At 42.0% G+C, this 25,324-nt stretch overlaps 2 protein-coding genes across 2 annotated transcripts in view; one reads left to right on the forward strand and one right to left on the reverse strand.

The window, feature by feature from the left end:
• LOC118006426 (ran-binding protein 3-like) overlaps positions 1-3,285 on the reverse strand; it is a 289,201-nt gene extending 285,916 nt beyond the window's left edge. The window contains exons 1-2 of the mRNA XM_034999085.1: positions 3,128-3,285; positions 2,107-2,137 (exon numbers count right to left, since the gene is read on the reverse strand). The gene's annotated coding sequence lies outside the window, so the exon portion shown is untranslated. The remainder of the gene's footprint in view (positions 1-2,106; positions 2,138-3,127) is intronic.
• Positions 3,286-3,515: 230 nt separating this feature from the next.
• The window catches only part of LOC118006424 (excitatory amino acid transporter 1), a 78,976-nt gene continuing 57,167 nt past the window's right edge, over positions 3,516-25,324 (forward strand). Inside the window, exons 1-2 of the mRNA XM_034999081.1 lie at positions 3,516-3,869; positions 5,548-5,826. Coding sequence (XP_034854972.1) covers positions 5,646-5,826 — 181 coding nt within the window. The 5' untranslated portion in view covers positions 3,516-3,869; positions 5,548-5,645. The remainder of the gene's footprint in view (positions 3,870-5,547; positions 5,827-25,324) is intronic.

Here is a 25,324-nt window from a genome sequence, read left to right on the forward strand (position 1 = left end):
TTGGGATTCTCTAGGCCTCTGCCCTTGCTCAAACCACTTTCAAAGGTCCAAACATTCAAGTATGTTCAAGGAAACGAAAACTAAAGTGGGCAGACCAGTGACGTGGGAAGTACACACCTCACCTAAGGTAAGAGGTCTCAGTCAATAACCACCTATCCCTGGAAGGGCCTCAATTTTGTGAGATTGTCTGTATTTTTCAACTGAAACTATTCCTTTTAATGTGGGTGTGAACTCTCCCAACTGGTAAATGCTTCTCCTCCCCTCCACTTCCTAACTCAAGTCTTCTTCACTTAAAGGATTTGCAACACCCCCAAATTTAAAATCACTCCTGTGCTTAAATCCTGTGCCTCCGTCTTGCCTGGGAGTAGAGTTCAAGTTCTTTAATTTAGTGTTTTGGATCCTCTGTACATACAATGTGAAACCAGCTCTCCTTCGGGGAGCTTTCAGCCTCGTAGAGAGACCTGGTAAACAGGCCCCAACACAGAGTTCCCATAACTCCCTGTGGGGTTCTCCCCTTGCCCACTGCCTAATAATTACAGATGTGTGTTTGTGGGCTCCTTGAGGAAAGGGACTGGCGTTTAGAGCACAATACTTGCTCAAGGTTTGTTGAATGAATGAATGAATGAATGAATGAATATGATAAAGGTTAATCATAACCCATCCCTAGAGGTGGGTTTTTCAGGCTTCATCTGGGTTTAAAATAAACCCAGTCAGCTAAAAAATCCAACTAACCAGAATTCACCACAGATTTTTTTGTTGTTTTGCTTTTTACATTCAAGCCTAAGAAAGAAAAAATTCAAGACAAAATGAAAGACCAACTACCACAAGTTCTACTTCTACTGTAACTACAACTCTAACATTTCCATTCAGGTTAAATCAGTTCCCGTTCATGTCTTCACATTGTATAATTTCTAAACTATAGGAGAGTTGACACTCCGTATGATGATCCTAAAATGTAAGCTATTTGAATAAAGAATGACAAAATCTCTCATGAAACATGAAATTAAAAATAAAAGTAGAAAACATTTGGTAAAGGTTAAAATATTTTCTAATCCATTTTCTTCTTCTAATTCCAGAATGCCCTTATCATGAATGCTGAAATTTAATTGTTCTGTACTCTGTTAACAGCACTTACTCGTTAATCATGATCCTTCATACTTCAGACTAATGAATGGAAACAGTCCCTTTAAGAATACATTAGATTTGGTGGTTGTTACAGTGACTTTTTTTCTCCAAAAATAAACAAGAATGTACGTACGGCATACTTTATAATAGTATGTTCACAGAGGATTCTTGGAAGATTTTTCAAAAGTAGCAGTGTTTGCCCCATGTGATTTTTTTTTTTTTCCCACTCTCGAATACCAAAATTAATATGATTCCCTGGCTCTGTGTCTCCTACCTAGAGTAGCTTCAAATGAAATCGGCCTATAGAGGCTTGTTCATAATTTCTTGATCTTTCACTTATTTCGTATTTCTATGAAGGAAAAAATGTGTTAACGCTTAAGGGTCTTACTTATGAAGTAAGGGAAAAGGTAGAGATGTGTGCTGAGTAAACCTAGGTTGCCCCAAGGGCATTATTGTTATAGCTTTCCCAAAGAGAAAGTGGTGCTTAAAAGAAGTAATTCCCAATCTTTCCCCCCAGACTAAAACCTTGTAATTCAGATGAACTCTGAACTGAGACTCTTGGCCTCTCATTTTCTCATTAGGTTTTATTACAGCCAACAAAACTTTCAGTGGTGAATTACTTCCCTTCTCAAGGGTACACCAGACTCCCAGAATGTCTGCGCAAACTAAAATAATGAAATGGTTTTAAACCAAGCCTTAGGGATTAGAAAAAAGGCAAAAAGAAAGGGCAATAGGGCCTTCTCATCTCTATGCTAACCAAAGTGTGGTTTTTCTAGTCCTTTTTCTTGCCTATGAAAAAACAGAATTTAAAAACAGAAACGCCACTTGGCTTGAAACTCCATTTAAAATCACTTAAAGATTTCTTTCTTAAGCTCTCTTAAAATACAAGTCACTTCCACAAGAAATATGGACAAATTAGTCTTAAACACATGGCTCAGATAGTACTTAGGGCAGTAAATAAATGCTTTCAAATGTACTCACGGCGTTAAGAAATGGTATCTGCTCCACGCACCTAGGCCAGAAACACCAACATAAAAAGAATTTTCTTTTAACACAGAAGGTTGAAAAGCATTTTGTTTCATACTTTTACATTACGCCATCCATTAATAAGGGCTATTTAATGTTTACTACGTATCAAGCATAGGACTGGTTCTTGCCCTCAAAGAACTTGTAATTCACTTGAGAAGCCAAAGCTTAACATGATTTTAAAAAGACAGGATTAGCGGAAGACAGCGTGTAATTAAGTGTTAACCAATGTGGCCCAGATGCTAAGTGACCTAGGAGATCACAGGAAGAGAAAAGATTCCTGAGGGCTGGGACTGTCAAGAGTATATATTTTCAGTAAACTCTTAAAATTACGCCAAATTTAAAAGTTGTTATGATTTGTTAAACAAATGCTGCTCGTTTGTCATTTTAAATCATGTACATGATTCACCATTGCTTTCCAACCAGTTGGGAAGGGCACACAACGAAATGGTTGAAGAAGGCGGGAGACATGTCTTTAGACTTTCCCTCGGTTTGTTAATGAGGGAAAAAAACACACCTTCCTGTCGGATGACAGACCCAAGAACTAAGCAGATTTTGCATGGAGAATACGAGATTTAATGAACAGGAACACAGAACTCTGGCTATAATTTTTGGTGTGGGTTTTTGTTTCAAACTTTGTTCTTCATGCTAAACAAGTTCTAAGTTTCGGAGCTGAGTCAGGCTTAAAAAAAATTTTTTTTTTTTCATTTTTAAAAGTCTATTTCCACTATCTATTTTCCTTTCGAAGAAAAGTGGGCTAAAAGTGCAATGAGAATTTTCTAATTCCTAAAAACAATGGCGTGAGGGCTGTGGGGGGCGGGAGATATTTAGCATCCTTTAAAATTGAAGCATCTACCTGTACAGCAACTTATCTTTCGAAATCACAAACCTTCAAGTGTGCATTTACACTCGTGGGTCTTAAAATGCTTTTTACTTCATAGCTCAGCAAAGATCCTGGTCTCTGTGTGTTTCTTACCTTTTTAGTCTTTGTAATGCAGGCAGTTTGAGCTAAATTAGATTTGTTATAAGAAGAGTTTAAACTGCTAACACAGAGGCATGCCTCATCTTGTGTTTTGAGTAACTTTAGGCAAGTTTGCAGAATTGTAGTGGGCATTTCTTTTTCTCCATACTTGCTGCATTCTGGGTCTTCCCAAGAAATGTCAGTTATTTCCCCCAATTCTAAAAAGAGGGACTCTTTATAACAGTTGTACAACCAGGCAAAAGAGCACACTCTGGAGTTTCCTTCAGGGGAGGAAACCTGCAAGAGTGTGAGATAATTAAATTTAGTCTTAGCAAAGTCTTCTCTGAAACGTTCTAATCAAGACTTCCAGCTTTCTGAGAGTGTGTGTGAGCTTTATTTTGCAATTCTTCCTGGTCCCGGTTTTGCATTCCTAATGAAAGTGAACTGACAAAGCGTGAAAGTGGTCTAAGGAGCAAAACAAAGCCAGCAGGCATGCTTCTGGCGAGCCAAGATTAATCAATATTCCAGAAACCTCGGGTTTGCCCCCTCTTTGCCTGCGGTGTTTTCATTTTTCCCCACTCCCCGTTTCCCGGGCGCAGACTCCTCCCCTTTTCTTAAGTTGCCCCGATAGTAACTTGCAGTTTCAGAGAGCGCGTGTGTGCCTCGCTCGCGGGCGTTTGTTCCTCGGCGGTACCTGCGGCGGAATTCACCTTGTCGTTGCCTGCGGCCCCGGCCACCCGTTACGAAAGCAGAAAAGGTAAGTCTGACGTCCTGGATTCCTGCTGGGCTTCACTCCTCCTTGCCCTTCTCCACCAGTGTATTTTGTTTCGCCCAGCGGAGGAGCAGCGAGGGTAAAAAGCTAGCCATTTTGGTAGATAGAGTCCACGTTAGTAATTGCATTAACCAGCGCGTGGGGTGTATTTATGCCGTGTCCGCTCTTCATTTGGATTTGAGTCATTCGGGCTGGATTGGGGGGGTGGATTGTGGTTCCAGAGCTAGAAAAGAATCAAGGCTGAGCTGGTCTGTTTTAAAAAGTGACTGGAAAGGGAACCAGAGATTAGTGAAAAGAAAAGAAAAGAAAAAAGAAAAAAAAAATCTGGTCTCTCGTGTCACCCCTCCTTCCCTTCTCCCCAAACTTGTAATCTGCTGTGAAGTCTTAAGCAAGTTGTGGGTCGTGTTGTCACTGACCCCAACCTGCAATTTTATTTAAAAGTCAAAACTGTTCAGACGAGTGTTTTTTTCCACGCTTGGATTTGCCAAAAGCCTCGGAGGAGTCTTTTGCTTCCCAGTGACCTCCCCCACAGCCGCCCACGCTGGCTGCTTGCGCTGCCATATACACACGTCCACAGGCACCACTGATTTCGCCTTGGATTGATCACGGGAAAGATTATGGATCACAAATCTTATAAAACAGGAGGAATCCTTTGATTTCTTCAAGACAACTGATTTCCACCCAGGAGAGATTGACTTAGATATATTTGAATAACCTAGGAGCACTTTAAAGAAACTAGAAACCACACATTGTAATGTTTGGAATGAAAATTGGATTCATCTCCTCTGTTCTAGAAATCCCAAATTTTGAAATACCCAGAAGTCGCTGATGGTCTCCTCAGGAGACTCCGATATGATTGCCACAAGGACAGATACTACATTCTACTTGTAATAAAAATGGAAATGAATTACGATTTCAGATAATGTAATAAAAATGGAAATGAATTACGATTTCAGATAATGTATAGATGGGCTCGGAGATCTTTGCTTATTTCAGGGAAAAAAAATTAAAAGTGACCCTGTAAAATAGTCAAATATATTTCCGAAGTCCTGTGCATATATTCTTTTCATGACCATATTTATTAACTGATATTATCATGTTTTTTCCTAAATGAAGAAAATCGTTACTTTATTATATATAACAGAAAGCTCTGACGGTGAAATATCAATATCTTAATTCATTTTATTGACCTGGTTATGCCTTCACCATGTACATGACATAAGCCATCAAGTAATTATTGAGCGCTTCCTGTGCATTCAATTCAATTAGACATTTATTGAGGGTGAACATTGTGCAAAAAGCACTTGGCTAGGTTCGGGAGAGGGGTGGGGGTGGGGGCTGCTCAGTCACACTCAGGGCTCTGATGAACCCTTTTATAGCCTCCTTGGAATGGGAAGGGCAGATTTTTTAAAATAGAACACACAATTCTGCTGGTATATTCTTTTATTTATTTATTGCTCATATAGTCTGAATTTAGGCACATCTCTCACACGTGGTCCAGTAAAATATGCACATCCCCGCCTTGAAAACTGGCGTCGTGGCTCTCTAGCCCTTGATTCCTGCTGAGATTATGCAGTGTGCCAACTGCTTGCCCTGCTGTGGGGCAGCTCTCATTTCTCACCCCTGCAGGCTGTAACTCTCGTCTCTTCTCTCCTCATTCTAGTTGTGTTCTCTAACACCAAAGAGGTCTGGCTTGCCGGGGGTGATTCCGAGACACTGAAGTGCAAAGAAGAGACTCTCCCTCTCCTAGAGAAGTAAAATATGACTAAAAGCAATGAAGAAGAGCCCAGGATGGGGGGCAGGATGGAGAGGTTCCAGCGAGGAGTTCGTAAGCGCACACTCTTGGCCAAGAGGAAAGTGCAGAACATCACAAAGGAGGATGTTAAAAGTTACCTATTTCGGAATGCTTTTGTGCTGCTCACTGTCACTGCAGTCATTGTGGGTAAGTCATTTGATAACAACCAAAAAAAAAAAAAAAAAAGGATCTTGTTTCTCTGGGGCATCTGGCTGCCTGAGCATATTATCAGATGGACTGATTGTAGGTATTCAAAATAATCGTCCAGGCTTTCGTCTGAACTGGAAGATTTTTTTTCTCCCATTAAATGACAGTCTGTTGGCATGTTTGGAGCAATATATGGTAAACACATGGGAATCTGAAAAAAGCATCATTAGGCATTATGCAAATCAATTGATTGTGCGGAGAAGAGAAACAAATCAAATGTTTTCCCATCTCGTGTAAGGATGAAAGAGTGATAATTTAATCATTAGGCCTGAGCAGTTAAATAACAATAAAAACAAGCATGCCTGCTAGATTTGGCCAAAATGTAATCATTATAGGATGTCACTTTCACTTAAAACTAATTTATACAATTAGTACACCCAAAATGAGGTACAGGTTCCTAATAGTAATTATCTTCTAACTGGTGCTGACTTGAAGCTGAGTATCATGCCTAGAGGGAGAGGCTGAATCTTTTATGTGTTTGCACTCCCCCATCCAGTGACTAGAAAGAGTAAATTGAGAAAAATGTTGACACGGATCTTTTTCATTCATTTCTTCCCATAAATAGCTGTCCCTTTCCTGAAGCTTTTCAGCCTCTTACAAATGTAGCATTGTTAACAGCAATCTGTACTAATAAAACATTGTTTTTGTTTGATTTATTGATATCTGAAATTATCGCTTATTACTTATGGGTGGCATTGATCCTCCTTTAAAATAGAGCTGAAGGAACTACTTACTTGGAATCTTTGACTGAACCAGTGTAGAAATCCTTAGGCTGGTAAAATATAAGCCAAGGCCATGTTGTAAAAACTGTCTAACTCAAATTTCTACTATGTGGCCCAACAGGGGGAGGGGGCATTTATGTACAGGTTTAATCTCTACCTTGGAGTTTGCCAAGATCTCCGTCAAATATAAAGAGTTACGTAATGACACTAAAAACCAAGAAAGTTTTGTAGCTTGGAAATATAATTAGAACTTAATCTAAAAAAATAGGAGTCTTAAATTGTAGACAAATAGGAATACAGCAGGAGAATAGTTTGTCACAAGACTTTAGATATATTCCATTTCAACATCTTTTGCTCCTGTTAGTAATTGTTGGTGATTAATGACTGTTCAACTAATTTTAGAGATGTTCAAAGAGAAAAGGTCCTGACAGACTTAGGGAAGCAATGGCTTTCTTTAGTAGGTTCCCAGGTTTGTTGTGGTTTTGTGTTTTGTGCTTTTAAAAGATTTTATTTACTTATTTGAGAGAGAGAGCACAAGCAGGGGGAGGAGCAGAGGGAGAAGCAGGCTCCCCACTGAGCAGGGAGACCAGACTCAAGACCCTATCCCAAGACCCCGGGATCATGACCTAAGCCAAAGGCAGATGCTTAACTGACTGAGCCACCCAGGCACCCCAGATTCCCAGATTTAAATACATTCCTGGGAGAAGTATTTCAGTGATGTGTCATTGTCTTGGAAGTTGATGTAAAATGCCTGAATAATAGTCATCAAGCCAAACAGTAGCTGCCAGATAATAATAGTGAACATTTATATAGTACTATTCCAACTACTTTCTAGGTGTTTTGCCTATATTAGCTTACTTAATCCTCAAACAAGCCTATGAGTGAGTGGGTAGGTATGATTAGTATGAGCTTTATTTTATAGATGGAAATATTGAGCATGAAGAGATCAAGCAACTTGCCCAAAGTCATGCAGATAGTAAATGCTAGAGCTGAAAGTCAGACTGAGGCTATCCAGGCCCGAGACCATTCTCTTAACCACTTTGCCATCCCGCCTTCCTGCTCTGTGAACTAGTTGGTGTCTTGTGAGAAATGCCAGGAAGAGAAATGCCGCTATGACTTGGTAGAGGCCGAGTAGCAAACAATGCTAGATGCATTCACATCGCATTGTCATTTTACTATAGGACTTACCCAGTTAAATCAGCAGAAAACTTAAAATTCTCCTACAAATGATTAAGCCACATCCCTCTCATTCATTTAACAAATACTCATTTATTCAGCAGCCTTACACCCTTAATAATAGAGCTCAGTGATACTGGAGTATGTTTGGAAAAGATGCAGAAACACTTAATCAAAACGGTGTTCTAAACACAAGAAGAGTTCGATTTCTAGAACAGAAATGTTTCAGTTAAAGAAGAGAGGAATGGAAAGTAATAAAACCTGCACATGGGAGGCAGACTGATGGAGAAGCAAGTTCCTAAGTGATTACAAAGACAAATCTCCAATAGAAGGAAGATAATGCCAGGATTTAATAGTCCATTTTCTCTATGAGTTCTGGGATCATTTCCTAGACCAGTGAGGACTTTCCTAACATTTGTGAGAACTGCAATGAGTTGGCTGAGCTGGGGTAGATAACTTGGCAGGGTGTCCTCATGGTTGGCTTTACTAATGGAAACTGAAGAGGTAGAAGTAACAAGAAGAAGGCCCTAACAAAGAAACACATAAAAAGAGCTCATTGACAGTCAGACCGCTGAGTCTACACCAAAGACTTGGAAAGGCAAATAGACAACTTAGTAGCAAACAGACTAAGGAAAGAAGGAAGAATCCTTCAGTTATCTCTTGGTGTGTCTTCCATTGAGGGCCCAGTGGAAACAAAGGCGCCATTGAGCTTGTCACTGGGTACCATGTCTACATCAGCCCTGAAAGAAGAATAAGAACATGTCTGGACTTCAGCTCTCTAATCCATTTGCTGCGGCATAGGAAAAAAACTGGGAAGATGCTAGTAAGGAAGAAGAGAAGTTATTTTCTCCAAAGAGGAGGTGAGAAGAACCAAATTCTTAGGTTTTAATCACTTTTAATAAAAACCTAATGTCTAATGTCCTTTCTAAGCCATGTCAAGGTCTGAATGTGCCATGCTCTGACAAAGCGACGTAATGGGTGCAAATTAGCAACCTAAGAGAATGCATTGCCAAGTGTTAAGTCCCTTTAAGAGGGTTCATTATTAAAGCATGAGATAAAGTGTCTCCCAGGGCTGTTGCAGACCTCTGTCTGACAAAAACCACATTGAGGAGAGTGGTTACTATCTTTCTCCCTCCAGGAGGCACTTTGTTGTTTCAGACTGTGGTAAGTGGGATGAGAGTGACCTCAGACACCTCGCTGAAAGAAAGGGAAAGTCCTTTGTTGCGTTCAAGTCACAGAATGCCCATCTTTCCATGTCCAGGAAATGAATAGCACAATAAAAATGAAATCTCAGGCTAAAATTTTTGAAGAAATGGGTCATAAGATCAGCCGCAAGGGGAAGCAAACTAAGTAGCATTGCGTAGTCTTGGAGGGTGATTTTATTTGAGGGAATTCCTGAACACAGCAACCAGCACCTTTCTCTGCTGTTTGTCTACACACACACACACACACACACACACACACTTTTTATGTTTGGGCTGTCCTTTATATAGAAAAATTGGTGACTTTTCAGAAAAGAAAACGTACTGACTAAATGTGTATAAAGCATTTCCCATCATTCCCTAATACTCTTCAGCAATGAATGTAAACTGCACTATAATTCAATGCAATTCAGCAGTATTTCTGAAGGATATACAAGAAACTGGTCATTCTGGCTGCCTCTGGGATGGGAGCTGGGTGTCTGATAATAGAACAGAAGGAATATTACTTTTCTTTAAATAAGTTTTTGTATGGTTTGAATGCACATTCATATATTATCCACTATTATCTATTGTTTGCTAAATAAATGTGTGGTTTTGTTTAAAGATTCAGTGCTATTCAGCAATTTAACAAATACTGAATGTTGGGTATCTGGCCTGTGCTATGCAATGGGGAGTCTCTGCCCTCAGGTCATTTGGTAGGAGAGATGGATAAAATGAGATGACAAAGGAATAGACAAGGTTCAGAGGCAGTAACAGGGAGTTTTTAAATTATCTCTAAACATTTTTTAAGTGAGATCGTATTATCCATACTGTTCTATATATGATTTTTGTGTTGATACTTTAGAGATTCTACTTTCTTATGAACACCCGTGGGGGTTGTCGGGGCGGGGGGGGGTCGCCTGGATAGCTCAGTCGGTTAAGCGTCTGCCTTCTGCTTGGGTCCTGGTCCCAGGGTCCTGGGATCGAGCCCTTCGCTGGGTTCCTTGCTCGGCAGAGAGCCTGCTTCTCCATCTCCCTCTGTCCCCCAACTCATGCGCCCTCTCTCACCCTCTCTCTAGTTCAAATAAATGAATAAAATCTTAAAAAAAACAATGTAGGTCCTAGAAAGTGTGGCTTTTGATGAAGGATAGACATGGATTTATATGCCAACTGTATGATTTAATAGCTGTATGATCGTAGAGGATGCATTTAACTGCTCTGAGCCTCGGTCCCCTCATCTACCATTACACGTATTATATACATTGCAAACACTTACACTGTGTGCCAAGCACTGTTGTAAATGTTGTTAACACATTAGCTTTAATTCTCAAAACAAGCCAGGGAGGGAGGTATCCTTATTCTCATTTCACAGATAAGGAAACAGCTCAGAGACTTCTCCCAGAGCTGATGCGTATTGACCGGGATTCAAATCCACCAATCTGGCCTTATGTTGAGACTCATCCACTCTTCTGAGTGCTGGTCCCTGCCCTCGGGACATGTCCCTTCTTGTTTTATGACATCAATTAGCTAAGGGTGTGCACTGACCCAAAGACAGGAGTGACAGAAAGGGGGGGTGAAATTGAGACCCCAGTACCTGAGGCAGTCCTGCGTCCCGACAGCTGCTTGCCTGGGAGTATTAGCGGAAGAGCCGGACTGCAGGCCATCGCTCCGGTTTCTGACTTGGGTAACTGCGGGTGCTGGCGCTATCAGTGAGGGTAGAATACAGGAAGAAGATTGGGGCAGGAATGCGAGGGGGGACTTCGGTTTTGGGACGTGTTGATTTTGAGATGCAAATGCCACAACAGAGATACAGTGTAAGAAGCTCACTATACAGGGAGATTCTGAAGGTATTTTGATGTTGAGACTGAACCAGGACAGGTTCTGTCTTTGAGGGTTAAATGAATAATGATCATTGAAGCGGGCTGTCCTCCTGCATAAGCTATTGTGTAAGTGAGACTCTTCTCAGAACACTGTTAGCTCCTGGGCCCTTCTCTATGAATAAAGCGAGTATCTCCCAGAAAGGCCGTAGTGGTATTCTGTGCCTTGCACACATACACACTCTCTAGCTGAGTCCGTTAGTTCAGTCAAACATGTTTAGTGATGTGGTTAGCCAGCAGCTGCCACACTGAAGTGACTGGTAATGGGACCAAAGGGGCCGAAGGCTGGAGTTAGCGGTGTGGGCACCATGTGGGTAGCCTCTCTGCCTACCAGGAGACAGGCATCTCCACACAGTTGAACAACAGGAATCCAAAGAATGGTGAAAGATTTCTGGGCTGCAATTTATGGTTTCTTCAACACTTCCTAGAAACGAGAAGAGGGAGAGGGAGCTTCAGGAAGCTATGAGAAAAGGGGGCTCCTGGGGTAGGTCCTCCCCTGGTGCTGTGGAGCTCCGCTCCTCACAGAGGCTCCTGGGGACAGAGGGCTGGGAGGAAAGGGGCTAGGCCTCATGAGCTCAGAAGCCGTGGATTCACCATGCCCTGCTCGGGAGAAGGGACACAAAGGTAGGGTGTAGGGACTCGTGATTTTCTTCTGCTTTGTCTTCTCCCCCAGGGAGCAGAAATACAGAAAAATTGTCAGGGACAGCAATAATAACTACCTGACATGTGCTCACGGCCCACTTGGATCCTGGCCCTCAATTTTTTTCGAAAAGCATTCCAGGGAGCTGCCTCCTATCGTGGGGATGTAGTCCAGGACCGTATAGGGGAGAGGGGAGTGGATCAGGGCTATGGAGTCTGGAGTCTGACACTTCTAGGTTTCTGTCCCAGTTCTGGAACTGAGCCTCTGTTCCTTCATGTGTAAAATAGAATAATTGTAACACCTCTCTGCCAAGATTTATATCCCAGTTCCGCTACATACAACCATGTAAACTTTAATAATTTCCTTAAGGGCTTGGCAGGTAGAATATCCACAGAAACTGTACACCCCTCATCTTTTGCTTGTGTCTTTGCTGGGGGACCAAGTGAAAATACACACTGATTTGATGACGCTATCTGCTAGAGACCTGAGAGCCTGGGGTGCGGGGAGGACAGGCCAGGAAGGGGAGAAGATGACCACCCGGTTGAGGTCTAGGATAAGTGGCTTCTATTTCCTTGGCTAGAGAAGAGAGCCAAGAAGACTTGTAGGAGGAGATTTAGTGGTTATAAAGGGCTTTGAGAGGCAGAGATGAAAGGCTTAGAGTAAGTGATACTGTCATTATCTGTCCCTCACCCACCTGGCCTCCTGAGCCCAAGCAGAAAGGAATCCCCGGGCCCAGCCCTTATCACAATACAGACTGCTCAATGGAGGGCGTGCCTGATAGTAGATGTCTCGGGCAAGGAGAGCTGCTGAGAAAATGTTTTCAATAAATGTTTTAACCTACTCAATCGTGCATTTTTGTTCATACCACTTGGGACCAATCTGCTAGTTCACCACCTCCCTGGTATCTTCCTTTTCTCCAGCGTTTTGGGATCTACTGCCCATTACCTGCCATCCCTATCAGAGTTGGGACAGGCTAGTTGAGGGGTTCTGGAAGGAGTGTTGGGAGGAGTGTTGCTGGTTCCTAAGAGAGTTGGTACGGGGTAGAGGGCTTGATGTCGTTCGAAGATTATCTCTGGATTTTACTTTGCTGTTTTCTTCCTGTTCGTTCAGGTAATGAGAAAACTGAGCAGGCAACTTCAAATTTGTTTCTCTTTTAAGTACGTTATCAAATAAGCAGGTGTGTCCGGAACCATTACCTGCAGTAATAATACCTTCCATTGTTGCGGTGCTCCAGTTTACAAAGTGTTTGCCCAGTGCACTCTCTAGCAATGCGAGTCCAGGGCCCAGTCAATCCTCCTCCTGAGCAGTATCTGCACATGTCCGGAATGCAGCTGAGAAATCCCTGAGAGTCTAAAGGTCCTGGTTACAGACCCAGCTCCGCCATCAACTCACTTTATGATTCAGGACAAATCTCTGGGCCTCAGATTTCCTCGTCAGCAAATCACGTTTCGACTAATGTCTGCTTCCGACTTCAAAATTCTGTCATTTAACGTCTGCTTTGCCTTCATCTAAAGCAGAATGTATGGAGTAAAACACGCCAGTGTTTTCATTCCACTCCTTGACACTGTACAATTGCAAGGACCTCTATTCCATACCGTTGATCTCCCGACCGCGTCTAGCCAGTCTCTCCCATCCACAAGCAGCCCCCTTCTGTCCCACTAAATTCTTGAGGGCCATCATGTTCCTGCACTCTGGGTGGCATAACCAGGTTGGAGCCCACAGATGAGGCGGGCCTCTGCCCTGCAGTCTTCTGCCCATCCTTCATAAATCAGAGGAGGAAGGTGGCGAGTCTCTGTTTTTGCTGTAGAGCCAACAAGGCAGGGAAGAGCCTACATTTTCTGGAAAAGGCAACTGGAATTTAAGCCCCGTCTTGTCCAAGTTGTGCATTCCAGGTGTTAGAGCGCTTGATATTTATGGAACACTGGGGTGCTATCATTCATCAACTATTTGGTCTGGCAGCTGGGTGAGCTGTATCATTGCTGTGAGGTGAGGAAACACACAGAGCACTTGAGGGCACGAAGTGTAGCCATTGGGTGCGCCGAGTATAAAAATGAAGAGTTTTAGGTCAAGCTTCAGGGCTATCAAAGTTGCCCAGCGCTTACTCCCTAACCCAAGAATATTTCCATCACTATGCCCAGTCAAGAGAGGTCCTCGAGTGGTTTTGAAACCAAAAAGAGAAGAATAAAAGCCCCCACACTAGATAAAGGAAGATATTCCCTGGATGAATTAAGACAAGAGGGGGAAAGGCACTCTTTTTTTCACGCTGTGTATCGTCTCAAAGATTCAAAGGTAAATATAGGAGCAGCGAGTTAAAAGGCACCCTTAAGTTTTGAATTTCAAGACTGAGTCTCTGTCTCCAGAAAGGGCACCTCCATTCTTCTTGTACCCAAAGAGACTCTCCAGTTCTCCAACAATGATTCCAGGCCACAGCCCGCTTCTGCTTCCCAGAGAGAAAACAATAGCCTATTAGCGAGAGACTTTCTATTCAGAATCTTGTAAGATGAAGCCCATCTGTCCCTAATGAGAGATGGACAATTGCTGCCCTTCTCATCCTTTTAGACACATTGCATCCCTGGAAATTTCATCTTTAAAGCAAGTAAGGCAAAACCCCAGGGATCCGTGTGCTTGCTCCTGCCTTCAACTTGTTGAATGTGAATGATGAATCGAGAAGGAAATTCTGAGTCTTTTAACAGACTGCCGATGACCAGAGCCATCTTCTTTTTTTATTTATTTACTTTTGTCCTCTTGGATTTGCTTTTTTAAGGCAAATGAAATAGACATATAAAAAAGCTGAGATTCCAGGGACGCCTCGGTGGCTCAGTCAGGTAAGGATCTGCCTCTGACTCAGGTCAGGATCCCAGGGTCCCGGGATCAAGTCCCGCATCGGGTTCCCTGCTCAGCAGGGTCTGCTTCTCCCTCTGCCTGCCACTCCCCTGCTTGTGCTCGCTCTCTCTTTCATTCTCTCTCTTGCTGACAAATAAATAAGTAAAATCTTAAAAAAAAAAAAAAAGAAGAAGAAGAAGCTGAGATTCCATAGACTTCCATTTGCTTTTTTAAGGCGAATGAAATAGTCATATAAAGAAGCTGAGATTCCGGGCGCCTGGGTGGCTCAGTCGGTTAAGCGACTGCCTTCGGCTCAGGTCATGATCCTGGAGTCCCGGGATCAAGTCCCACGTCGTGCTCCCTGCTCGGCAGGGAGTCTGCTTCTCTCTCTGACCCTCCCCCCTCTCAATGTGCTATCTCTCTCTCATTCTCTCTGTCTCAAATAAATAAATAAAATCTTTAAAAAAAAAAAAAAAGCTGAGATTCCATAGGCTTCCCAGGGCTTTGTCAGTTCTGCCATTGCATTGCTTTGCCCAGTATGATGGATGATGAAAGAGTGTGTTCTTTGCCTAGTGGTTCACAGGGTGACTTTGCAGCTTTGGTGCACTCGTTACTCGTTACTCCAAGGGCTAAGCAGACGTGATCCTATAAGGATTGAGTTCAAAGTTTTTTCAGATTCACTTCCTTGTCTCCAGAGAAAAAGAGAACTGTTAGGTCAGAAAGTGATCCACTCACTAGAAATCTGAGCACAAATAGTCACTTTCCTCTCCCTGGCCCAAATTAAGTCAACCCATTGCTAAAGCAAATTAAAGCAAGGCGGAGGAGAAACTAACCCAGTCCCAAAGTGACTTTTTATAAAGATCCAAGCATCTGGCAGATACACCGTAGATCGGAATTCAGTCAGATTTTTTTTTTTTAAGTTTCGTTTTTATTTATTTAACTAATCTCTACACCCAACATGGGGCTCAAACTCATGACCCAGAGATCAAGAGTCACGTGCTTCTCGGACTGAGCCAGTCAGGCACACTGAATTCAGTCAGATTAAAAAAAAAAAAAAAAAGTGAGCCAATTTTTTTTGCTTATTTATTTTGTTATTTTATTTATGAAATACATTTACATTGCCCAAAATAAAAAAGTACAAAAAGATATAAATACCTTGTTATCAGTTTCTTGTGTGCCTTGAGAATTATTTTATGAGTATAAAAATAAGTACGTATCTATCCCTTTTTTGCCTTTTGTATGCAAATGCTGGCATAATATGTGTAGCCTGCCTTACATCTTACTTTTTTAACTGTACTATATACCTTGGATATTGTGCCTTATTCGCACATAAAAAGCCTCCTCCTTCTCTCTTGGGGGTGCATTAGATGGGTGTACCATCATCTATTTAAGCAATTCCCGATGAATGGGCACTTACATGGTTTCCAACTTTTAGATATATTTGTTAAATGGTACAATGAATAATCCTGTACCAAAGTTATTTCCCCCAGGTAAAGTGTATCTGTGGGAAACATCCCCAGAATTGAAACTGCGCTTACAGTTTCTACTCAGTCATAACACCATTTTATTTTTTACCAGAAAGGAATGCAACAGGTGCCAATGATTTTAGTAGAATATTTTTTAAATGACCATGGATGGGACATTTGAAAGACCTATAGGATTATTTGCAAATTTAATTGCCACTTCACATAGGCTATGTTAGTGCAGTTTTAGGCAGAAAGCACAGGCTTTTCAGAACTCCTAGGGTTTTGTTTTTTTTTTTAAGATTTTATTTGTTTATTTGACAGGGACACAGTGAGAGACGGAACACAAGCAGGGGGAGTGGGAGAGGGAGAAGCAGGCTTCCCGCTGAGCAGGGAGCCTGATGTGGGACTCGATGCGGGGCTCGATGCGGGGCTCGATGCGGGGCTCGATCCAGGACCCTGGGATCTTGACCTGAGCCGAAGGCAGACGCTTAACGACTGAGCCACCCAGGCACCCCTCCTAGGGTTCTTCTGGTAGAGTTGTCTTCTCTGAGTTGCTTGCCATGTGGATTTGTCTGCATCAGTTACCCAGGGCTGGTTTCCCCTGGGCACCACTGGTAGAACAAGGCTGGAGCAGGTATTTCCCACCTCCAGCAACAGGAAATACCGAAGGACAAAAGAATGAGCCAAGCCAGGGCCCAAATCTCTGTAGGATGTGGGAACAGAGCAGTGGGGGAGGGTTGAAAGGTTGCCTCCCACAGAGTAGCTTCTCTCCAGGAAATGCCTGGAAGTTTGGGGTGAAACCAAAGACAGGGAGCAGCAGACCCCTGGAGCAGGTAAATTCACCATTACACCCTTGCCCTTCTTGTAAAAATAAACCAGTGGAACTTTATGCCCACTGGCTTCATCAGGCTTGCTTGAGACGGACTTATGATTTCTCCAGCTTGGGCTACACGCTAGCCCAGTTCTAAAATAGAAACTTCTATTTGATCTCTCAAATAATTATTTATTGCCTACCTGCCATAATAACTATAATGGCCAAGTTGACAAAGCATTTTTTGACCTATTAAAAAATGCTTTCCTACGCCTTATCAAGGACTTTAGAATTCATGAGAAGAAACAAGATACATTCATAATATAGCAGCTAAGATTTATAATGCTTTTGGTTTACATGGCTCTTTTAAACTCAGAACCTTTTGCCGAGAATATTAAAGTTCAAGAAGATTTTAGATACTGCCTGCTCTGATCTATCCCTCCCATTTTGTGGACCACACACAAAAAAAAAAAGTCCAAAGAGATGACATGATTTGAAAACTAAACTGTGGAAATGGGCAGACCTCAGTTTGCAACCCCATTCTGCCAACATCAGTCACTGGCCCTGTCTCCTAGAACAAGAGGCTTCTTCTTTCAAGGGTTCAGTCTCCTCCTCTGTAAGTGGGCGATATTAAATCCTGCACGTTTGATATGAAGATTCAATCTTTTAAGTCAAGTACCCACCAGCATCATTTGCTGGCAACGTCAGACCCAGAACCTCATCTCTGAAATCTCAGTCCATGATCTTTCTAGAGCCTCATGCCTGCTCTCCTTCATATTCAAAAAAAAATCAAGCCTTGTGGAAGAACCAGGAATCAGGAGCTATCACTCCTGGTTTGTGAATCTAAAAACCTAAGCCGTATGAGAAATCGAGGTTCAGTTGAGACCCAGTTTCACAGATCACGAGAGAGAAATCACGGTTTGGAAGAAGGGGTGTTCCTGAGGGTTAGTCACTGAGCTCACAGAGCACAGTGGGAAACGGGATTTACTGTGAAGCACAGAGCAAAGCGATTCCTCCAAATTCCTCCCTTTGGTAAATGTGTGCAGCACGGCGGAGAGGGGGGGTGGCCAGGACATGCTGGGTGTGGATCATCTGAAAGAGAACTAAGCCATGCTGCTTGTTCATTCATTCAGCAATATACTGAGCACCTACTATGTGTCAGGCACTGTTTCAGGGGCTTAATATATATCAGTGAACAAAAACAAATGCCTCAGGAAAGAAAAATCTGGATCTCTCGGAGCTTATACTTGAGGAGGCAGAGACAACAATAAACAGCAAGCACACGAAATTAGAAAATTATATCGCGTTTTGGAAGGTGATAAGAACTCCTGAAACAAAGGCAGCCGAGGGAGAAGAAAGTTCAGGGTAGGCTGCAATAAGAAGGTGACATTGGAACGAAGTCTGGAAGTAAACATGGGAACTCCTGCGAAGAGTGTCCCAGGCAGGAAGCAGAGCCAGCACCAGGCCCATAAAGTGGGATCCTGTCTGATGGTGGAGCAACGGCGAGGAGGCAAATGGTGAAACGGGGCGGGTGGTGGGGTGGGGGGTGAGTTCTGAATATGGTGAAGCTGGGGAAGCAGGCCAGGTGCAGCCATCACAAGGCTTTGGGCTTTTACCCCACGTGATGTGGGGAGCCATGAGGGGACAGAGAGGAACAACGCTCTGGCTTGGGTTTTGAAACACCTCTGGGTAGTATGTCAGGGGGAGGCTGTAGGACGGCAAAGCAGAAGCAGGGAGACCATTTGGAAGGCTATGCCATAGGCCCAGGCAAGAAGGAGGGTGATGTGTGAATCTTGGAGCATTCTTCCTTTATAAATTAGGAAAAAAAAAAAAATGAGGCCTAAGAGAGATCACATTAAGAGTTAAAGGCAGGGGGCACCTGGGTGGCTCAGTTGGTTAAGCGACTGCCTTCGGCTCAGGTCATGATCCTGGAGTCCCTGGATCGAGTCCCGCATCGGGCTTCCTGCTCTGCGGGGAGTCTGCTTCTCCCTTTGACCCTCCCCTCTCTCATGTGCTCTCTCTCACTCTCTCTCTCTCAAATAAATAAATAAAATCTTTGAAAAAAAAAAGTTAAAGGCAGGGCTAGGACTACAATCGCAACATCATTCATTCACCAAACATCTATAGAGCATCTTCCCTATGCATGTGTCTACACCACACGAGAAGCGCTTGATAAAGAGGCCGAAAGACCTTTGCACATTGGACAGCCCCTAACCGCCCAGGGCAGCTCACTTGTTGTGTGTGGGTGGGTGGGACCCGTGACTTGCTTCCAACCAATAGAACGTGGCAAGAGTGGTAGATTCATTCCTGTGCTTTTGTTGCTGCATACATTGATCATTATAGCCTTGAGACAAAGTAGTCCTGGTCTTTTGTTGTTGTTATTGTTGCTACATAAATGAAAAGATCCTACCTGGGAAATAGTAGTGTTTTGTCACATAAAACCAGTGTGTGCCACCAACAGAAATTTTGAAATCATTATTTTCCTCGTGCCATCTTGCATATGAGCGGACAGCATGGTACTCTTTCTGGCTAAAGATCTGCAGGCCCAGCTTATTCTGGGTAGGAGTTTGAATGTCCGCTGACTGGTTTGCAGGGTCGACGTTGGAAGAGCTCATTGGCTCATCCTGGGTGGACATTTTGGTAGTTTTCATAGGGTGGCTCAAAATGGAAAATCTTCCTCTCAAGGTCAATGCCACTATTACTTTTAGATTCACTTTTGGCGTTTGAGCTCTTTGGGAGCAACCTGTCTTTTTCCCGGAGAATTTTGTATGGTGAGCAGTAAATCTAGAAAGCTTTGGTCTGCCAATCTGTTCGTGACAGTTTGGAGATAGGGCGGGGGAACTTGAGTAAAATTTTACTATTTCAAACTCCAATGTTTATCAAAAGTTAAAAGTTGAATCGGTCCAAATTTTACTTCAAATTGTGCCTCATTTTTCTACTCTTACATATTTTCTGGCTTCTTAATATTTTCATTAATTTTATCAGATTAAATATGGGCCAAATTCTTAAAAGATGTCTTTAGCTTTTAACTTGCTGTGCGTGTCTGGCTTTCAAAAGGAAGCCTGTGGTGGTGTGTTCTTCCTGAGGCTCTAGTGTGCACGTTGCATCTTAGTTTAGAAAAGCGAAGTGATATTTAATCTTCCAAAGAAGTGTTTGTGGTAGAGACTCTCTAGGGGAAACAGCGAGCCCCTGAAGGACTCACTTCTTGAGCTCTTTGTATTAGGAGAACATCTTTAAACAAAAATGCATCTGTGTTTATCGAATTCAGCCAGCACAGTTCATTTCGATCACCTCCAACGTTCCAGTTAAGATATTTCCTAGATTCCAAAAATCCGGTAAAATACCAAAACAGGAATGATAGAAGACTGTTGACTGAGAATGAGCAATCCGAACTGAACTGTAACATCCGTGTATTATATAATGTCGCCAAGATGCAAACTACAAAGTGTACTTCAGCTGTAACAAATCCCGCGGGGAGGTTATTCTGATTTTTGTCGTTGTTTTTGCAGAGTAATCAATAATAAAGGATCTGTTCTTTTGCATTAAAGATCTGGTGGCCATCAAGGTTTTTATTAGCTCTGGGAACCTCGGTCAATGCACTTCAAGGACGTGCAGGGGCCATGAGTGAGCACTTTAGCACAGTGAAGAAGGCCACCCCCCGCCCTGCTGCCTCTAACTGGTCGGAAGGGCAGAGAGTAGAGGGCTCTGAGAAATCTGTGCATCAGGATGTGAGGATGTTTCAGGGAAGACTCGTTTCATCGCTGGGCTGCATAATCAGAAACCTGAACTGCTTACCCCAAAAAAGCAGTCTTCGCATTCAGAGCCCTTGCTCCTCTTGATTGGTCGCTGACAGCTGCCTGACCTTACCACCCTGGCCTCACCTCTAATGCTGCCTGGCAGAGCAAAAGCAGGAAAAAAAAAAAAAAAAAGTCTTTTGTTTATTCATTCAACAAATGAAGTGAAAAAAGCTGGATGTTGACTTCATTAAGTAACACCAACAAAACCTTTGCCCACCTCAGGCTCTATATTAGTTAAACTAATTTGAACTGGAACGAGAAGGTAGGCGAAATAAACTTGCGTCCTAAACTTAGGCTCTTTAAATTAGTACCATGACTGTTGAGAGGCCAGGAGTATAGCAGAGTAGGTGAAAGTCCAGGCTCTGGAGCTGAGGAGCCTGGGTGTGAAGCCCACCTCAGCCATTCACCTGGCATAGGGGAAGCAGCTTGACCCCTCTCTGCATTGACAGTGGCCCCAACCTGCACTGGCTGTGAGGTTTTGGCAATTTACCTGCCCTCTCAATGACTCCAGTTCTTCATCTGTGAGGTGTAGGTAATATTGGTCCTGACCTCTGTGGTTCTCCAATGTGCTCGTGAGGGCTCAGCATCTTGCATGTACTCGATGCCTGCAAGCTATTGTCATTAAACATGGGAGCCTGAAGCATGTTTTCACTTCATGTCCTTTCCAGCTTTGTTACTGTTGGTTTCCAAGGATTACGATGCGTGAAGTGGGGTGAAGAGGCAAGCTAGTTTAATTAATAAGTTTTTTGTAAGTTGAGTTAAATCATTCCATCAAAAGGGATTTGGTGGAATCATTTTAAACAGTGATCTAGTACTATGATAACCGTATCGGGACCTATGATGGGTTTCAGCATGGACTGGGTGCCTCTGGGACATCGCTAGCAGGTCCAAGATTATTACTCAAGTGCTTCCAGAGTTCAGGAGTTAGAAATGCTAAAGACCCAGGAGCCAGGTTGATTTGAGACCTGTCCTCAGGTCCTGACTACAAGGATAGGTCTGTGTTTGAGAGGCATTCGAGTGTCGTAGAAACAGCTCTGGGTTTTCTTTAAAATTCCCAAGTCAAGCCCTTAATAATTCTGTAGCAAGTTAACTAGCTTCTGAGCATCAATCAGTGTATTCATTTTTTAAAATAAGCATGATAATATCTACCTCATAAAGTTGTGATGAGGATCAGGCCACCATTGAGCCTATTAAGGGCTCAATAAATATTCCCCTTCCCAAGAAAATCTCCTCTTTCCTAGGAGTAGAAATGGCTCACTTGGTAAACCCAGAGAGAGCAAACAGATCAAAGCTTAGTCAGGGGCAAAACTGATTCAAAGAGTATTTGCCATGTGCTATCCCTCTAAACAACTCTTCTCTTCAAAGCTTTCGACCTGAAACTATCCCTTATGAAGAAATAGATGGTGACTCCTATCTGCTGTCCCAACTATAAAGAAGAGCTTTAAGAAAACAGGGGTTCCACATTGGAGAATGTAAAGAAACTGAGACATTCTAGAGTAGCTGATGCCAGGACTACGCTTCCAAGCAAGAAGCTTGTTGACTGGAAAAACAGAAGAAAAATATCATCACCTCTTGAGACTCTGCCCCCTGGCTGTTTTTCTGCTGCTCTGGTAGACATCTGCCTGGTGGACTGGAGTTAAGAGACATCATTCACCACTGCCCAGGACTCACTCACTGAGCTGGCCTACTTCCCCTCCTAGCACCTAGATGAAAATTGGTGGCACTGGATAAATGTGGGATTTGATGGGGGGAGAAGAGAGAAAGTACATAGAGCTCCCAGAGAGAGAGAGTCTGGCTACGGCTGCTATGGCTGTAGAGAGAAGAATACAATCAGTGTTGGCGAAGGTTAGACTTTGGGAAACGAGATCTAATGCACCTAGTATTTAGAAAGATTAATCCCCTTCCTTCATCGATATTGGCTTGTCTCTGCCTCCTAGAACCTGTCCCATTCTAAATGATAACTTAAATAATTTAAATTTCTTAAACAACTTAAATAACCTAACTAATAAATACCTTCTGGACTAGCCAGGATCCTACCCCTCCTCGGAAACAGTGTTATATTTGAGTAAATACATTTCTAATGAAACGGCCAACTTAGAAATGAACTTGTAAAACCAAGCCTGGTCTTAAATTGTTATTTGGCAGATATCTAAAATTCCTAATATTTTTATATGGTCAAATCCCAGGTGACCAAGATGAGTTTCTTGTGTTTATTGTGCACATTTAATGTTATAATTGAATGACAAGTGTTTAAATGCATTTAAATAAAGATCAGAAAACAATCAATTCCAGTAAAATTATATTTAATTGGAAGTAAAGTAAGGTTTATGAATACTTATTTATTTACTTACTTATAAGATGAAGCAGTTATTTCGGTGTGACTTGGTCTTTATTTAAACAGGCAGGAAAAAACTAGATATTACCAGCGCCTTTTAGAATTCCTATGTGCTGTTGATGATGCGGTGTGGAATAATGCACACTGAAAATTAGAATTAAATGCCTTACCCCAAACCAAGTTCCAGGAAGATTAAAGCTTCAATATTTTAAAACAAAGCAAGCAAACAATCAAAGAAGGAAAAATGAATTAAAGATTTATCTAACTTGGGAGGAAGGAAGGAAATTAAAGTATATAACTCTTGAAGAAATCACCTAATAAAAAAAGATGTGCAGACTTTATTTTATAAAAATGCAAAATACCTGTGTATTTTAGAGTAATAATATATGGCCAGCAATTAGAAAAATAGAGCAAATATTTTACACATAGGCAAAGGGTAGTTATCTTTATTATGCAAAGAATTTATAAACAAATACACACATATACACATATAAACTCTTCAACTATTAGGATTTAATAAATGCTTGGAGAATATACAATTAGGAGAAATGGTTGACCTCGTTAGATGTTAAGTAAATTGAAAGGAAATAAGAAACATGTACTATTTACTCATCACATTCACAAATTTTGTTTAACAGTTTTTTATGATAATTCTCCCAGCTCCTAGCAATAGAGATAATACTACAGGCCTGTCATTCACTAACGAAGCATTGAACTGAGCGGCCACCCCACTGGGAAAACAATTTGATAACATCAGTCAAGGTCATCATAGTCTTCAGTGCACTGGTTTCCTTTCTCTAAACTGCCCTAAAAAAATATTTCTAGTTCTAAAACAGCCTTCATACATTCATCATGGTGTTCTTCATAAAAGTGGAAAAAATGCTAACCAACCTAACTGCTCAACAACAAAGGAAGTATTAAGTAAATTTGGTACAGTCATTGGATCTGATATCATGAGGCTAAAAGCGATGCTTAATGGTGACTGTATATGGAAAAGTATATTCTGTGTGATTTCCGTATATTTAGCTTTGTATGAGAACATTCTGAAAAGAAACTCACAGAAGCCCTAACAGTGGTTGTTTAGCTCTACGGGAGAGGTAGGCAGTCTGGGAGGTGGTCAAGAATGTGAGCTCCGAGTCCAAATGCCTGGGTTTAAATCCCAGCTCTGTCACTTGAGTGGCTTTTTGACTTTGGTATTGAATAGCTATTGGAATCTGGCAAGTTCGAAGTTCACTGTGATTAGATTTCTCCATCAGTGCTTTGGTGATAAAACAGTACCTACCTCCGGAGGGGTTTTGTGAGGATTAAGTATCCAGACCAACACAAGTAAAACACTGACAATGCTTGGCGTATGGCAGGAGCTCAGTGAGCATTAGCTATTTGCTGTTTAAGTGGTCGAACCAAGAGAGGCAGGCTTTTGCCTCTCTTTTCTGTGTTTTCCAAATCCCCTTTTCTCTCTTGAACGTATTATTGTTGCATTGGGAAAACGCGATAAATATTTTCCCAAAGGCCCTGAAAACTGGATCAGCCAGATTTTCTAGCCACATAGACACAGACTCTTACTTGGAATATCACATTATATAATCAAAGAATGGATACTTCATGGTTGCTGAGACCCAAGAAATGAAATTGGAGTTGCTGTGACAGCTGAAATGAACTTTGTGCCTCATTTCCTAAGAGAAGAAGCCCATTTAATAAGAAGTTAGGATGATTCAGTTTCCTTAAAGAACTGCTTGCTTCCCTTGGAAAAACTTATGTCTACCCAGTATTCTCTCCCCCTTCCCCAACCTCTAGCTTCTAGATAACTCAATATTTCTCTATAGCTCACATGTTTTAGTAATAGCAGGACAGAAATTTTGAAAATATTTACAATACTGGAATAAATACATTTTCTTGGGCAATGAAAGTAAATTAGGGAAGCGGGGAGGGAGTAAATTTATTCAATGTGTTTGTTGATTTCTGAACACTTCAAAAGCTATCGTGCATAATTTAATTTACAGATAAAGTTATTTTTTTTAATATATTTTAAAGTTCCAGGAGCAGAAGGAAAATTAAGGGGAAAATTGCCTTCTCTTTCTCTTACTCCCCCCTAAGTTTTCAGGGAAAATTTTTGGAAAAAAGTCTCTGCTCGTTTTGGAGTCTTCTTTTGCCAGCAACTAACAAGTCTGTACAATACAGTTGCCAAGGTAATATCAAGACCACGTAGACAGAAAGCATGGTGTGCAGACAGGGAGATGATGAAAATGGATTAACAATGTGAACAAGAGGAATTTTTTTAATTGGAAAAAAATAAAATTACACTACCCTTTATAAGTGGTTATGTTGGCAGTCCTAATATCTGTTGTTACAAAGGAAATTCATTATGGGTGTTTTTTTTTCCTATATTGCCTTGTTCATGGATACATGATTTGTCTCCTAGTTATGCCCTATCTTTGTAACGCTGTACTGAGCCATGTCAAAATGGGTTCTACTGCATTCAAGTTAGACAAAGAAATTTTTCATTTGCTGGAGCCAGTAACATTTTTTCTCTAAGTTCTGCTGAAAGCCTGGATTCAGCCAGACCCTTCCAGACTACAACCAAAGAGACAGGAATACCCCTTGCTCCTAAAG

Source organism: Mirounga leonina, unplaced genomic scaffold (genome assembly GCF_011800145.1).
Source record: "Mirounga leonina isolate KUSES-001 unplaced genomic scaffold, KU_Mleo_1.0 Mir_96, whole genome shotgun sequence".
Taxonomy (NCBI): Eukaryota; Metazoa; Chordata; class Mammalia; order Carnivora; family Phocidae; genus Mirounga; species Mirounga leonina.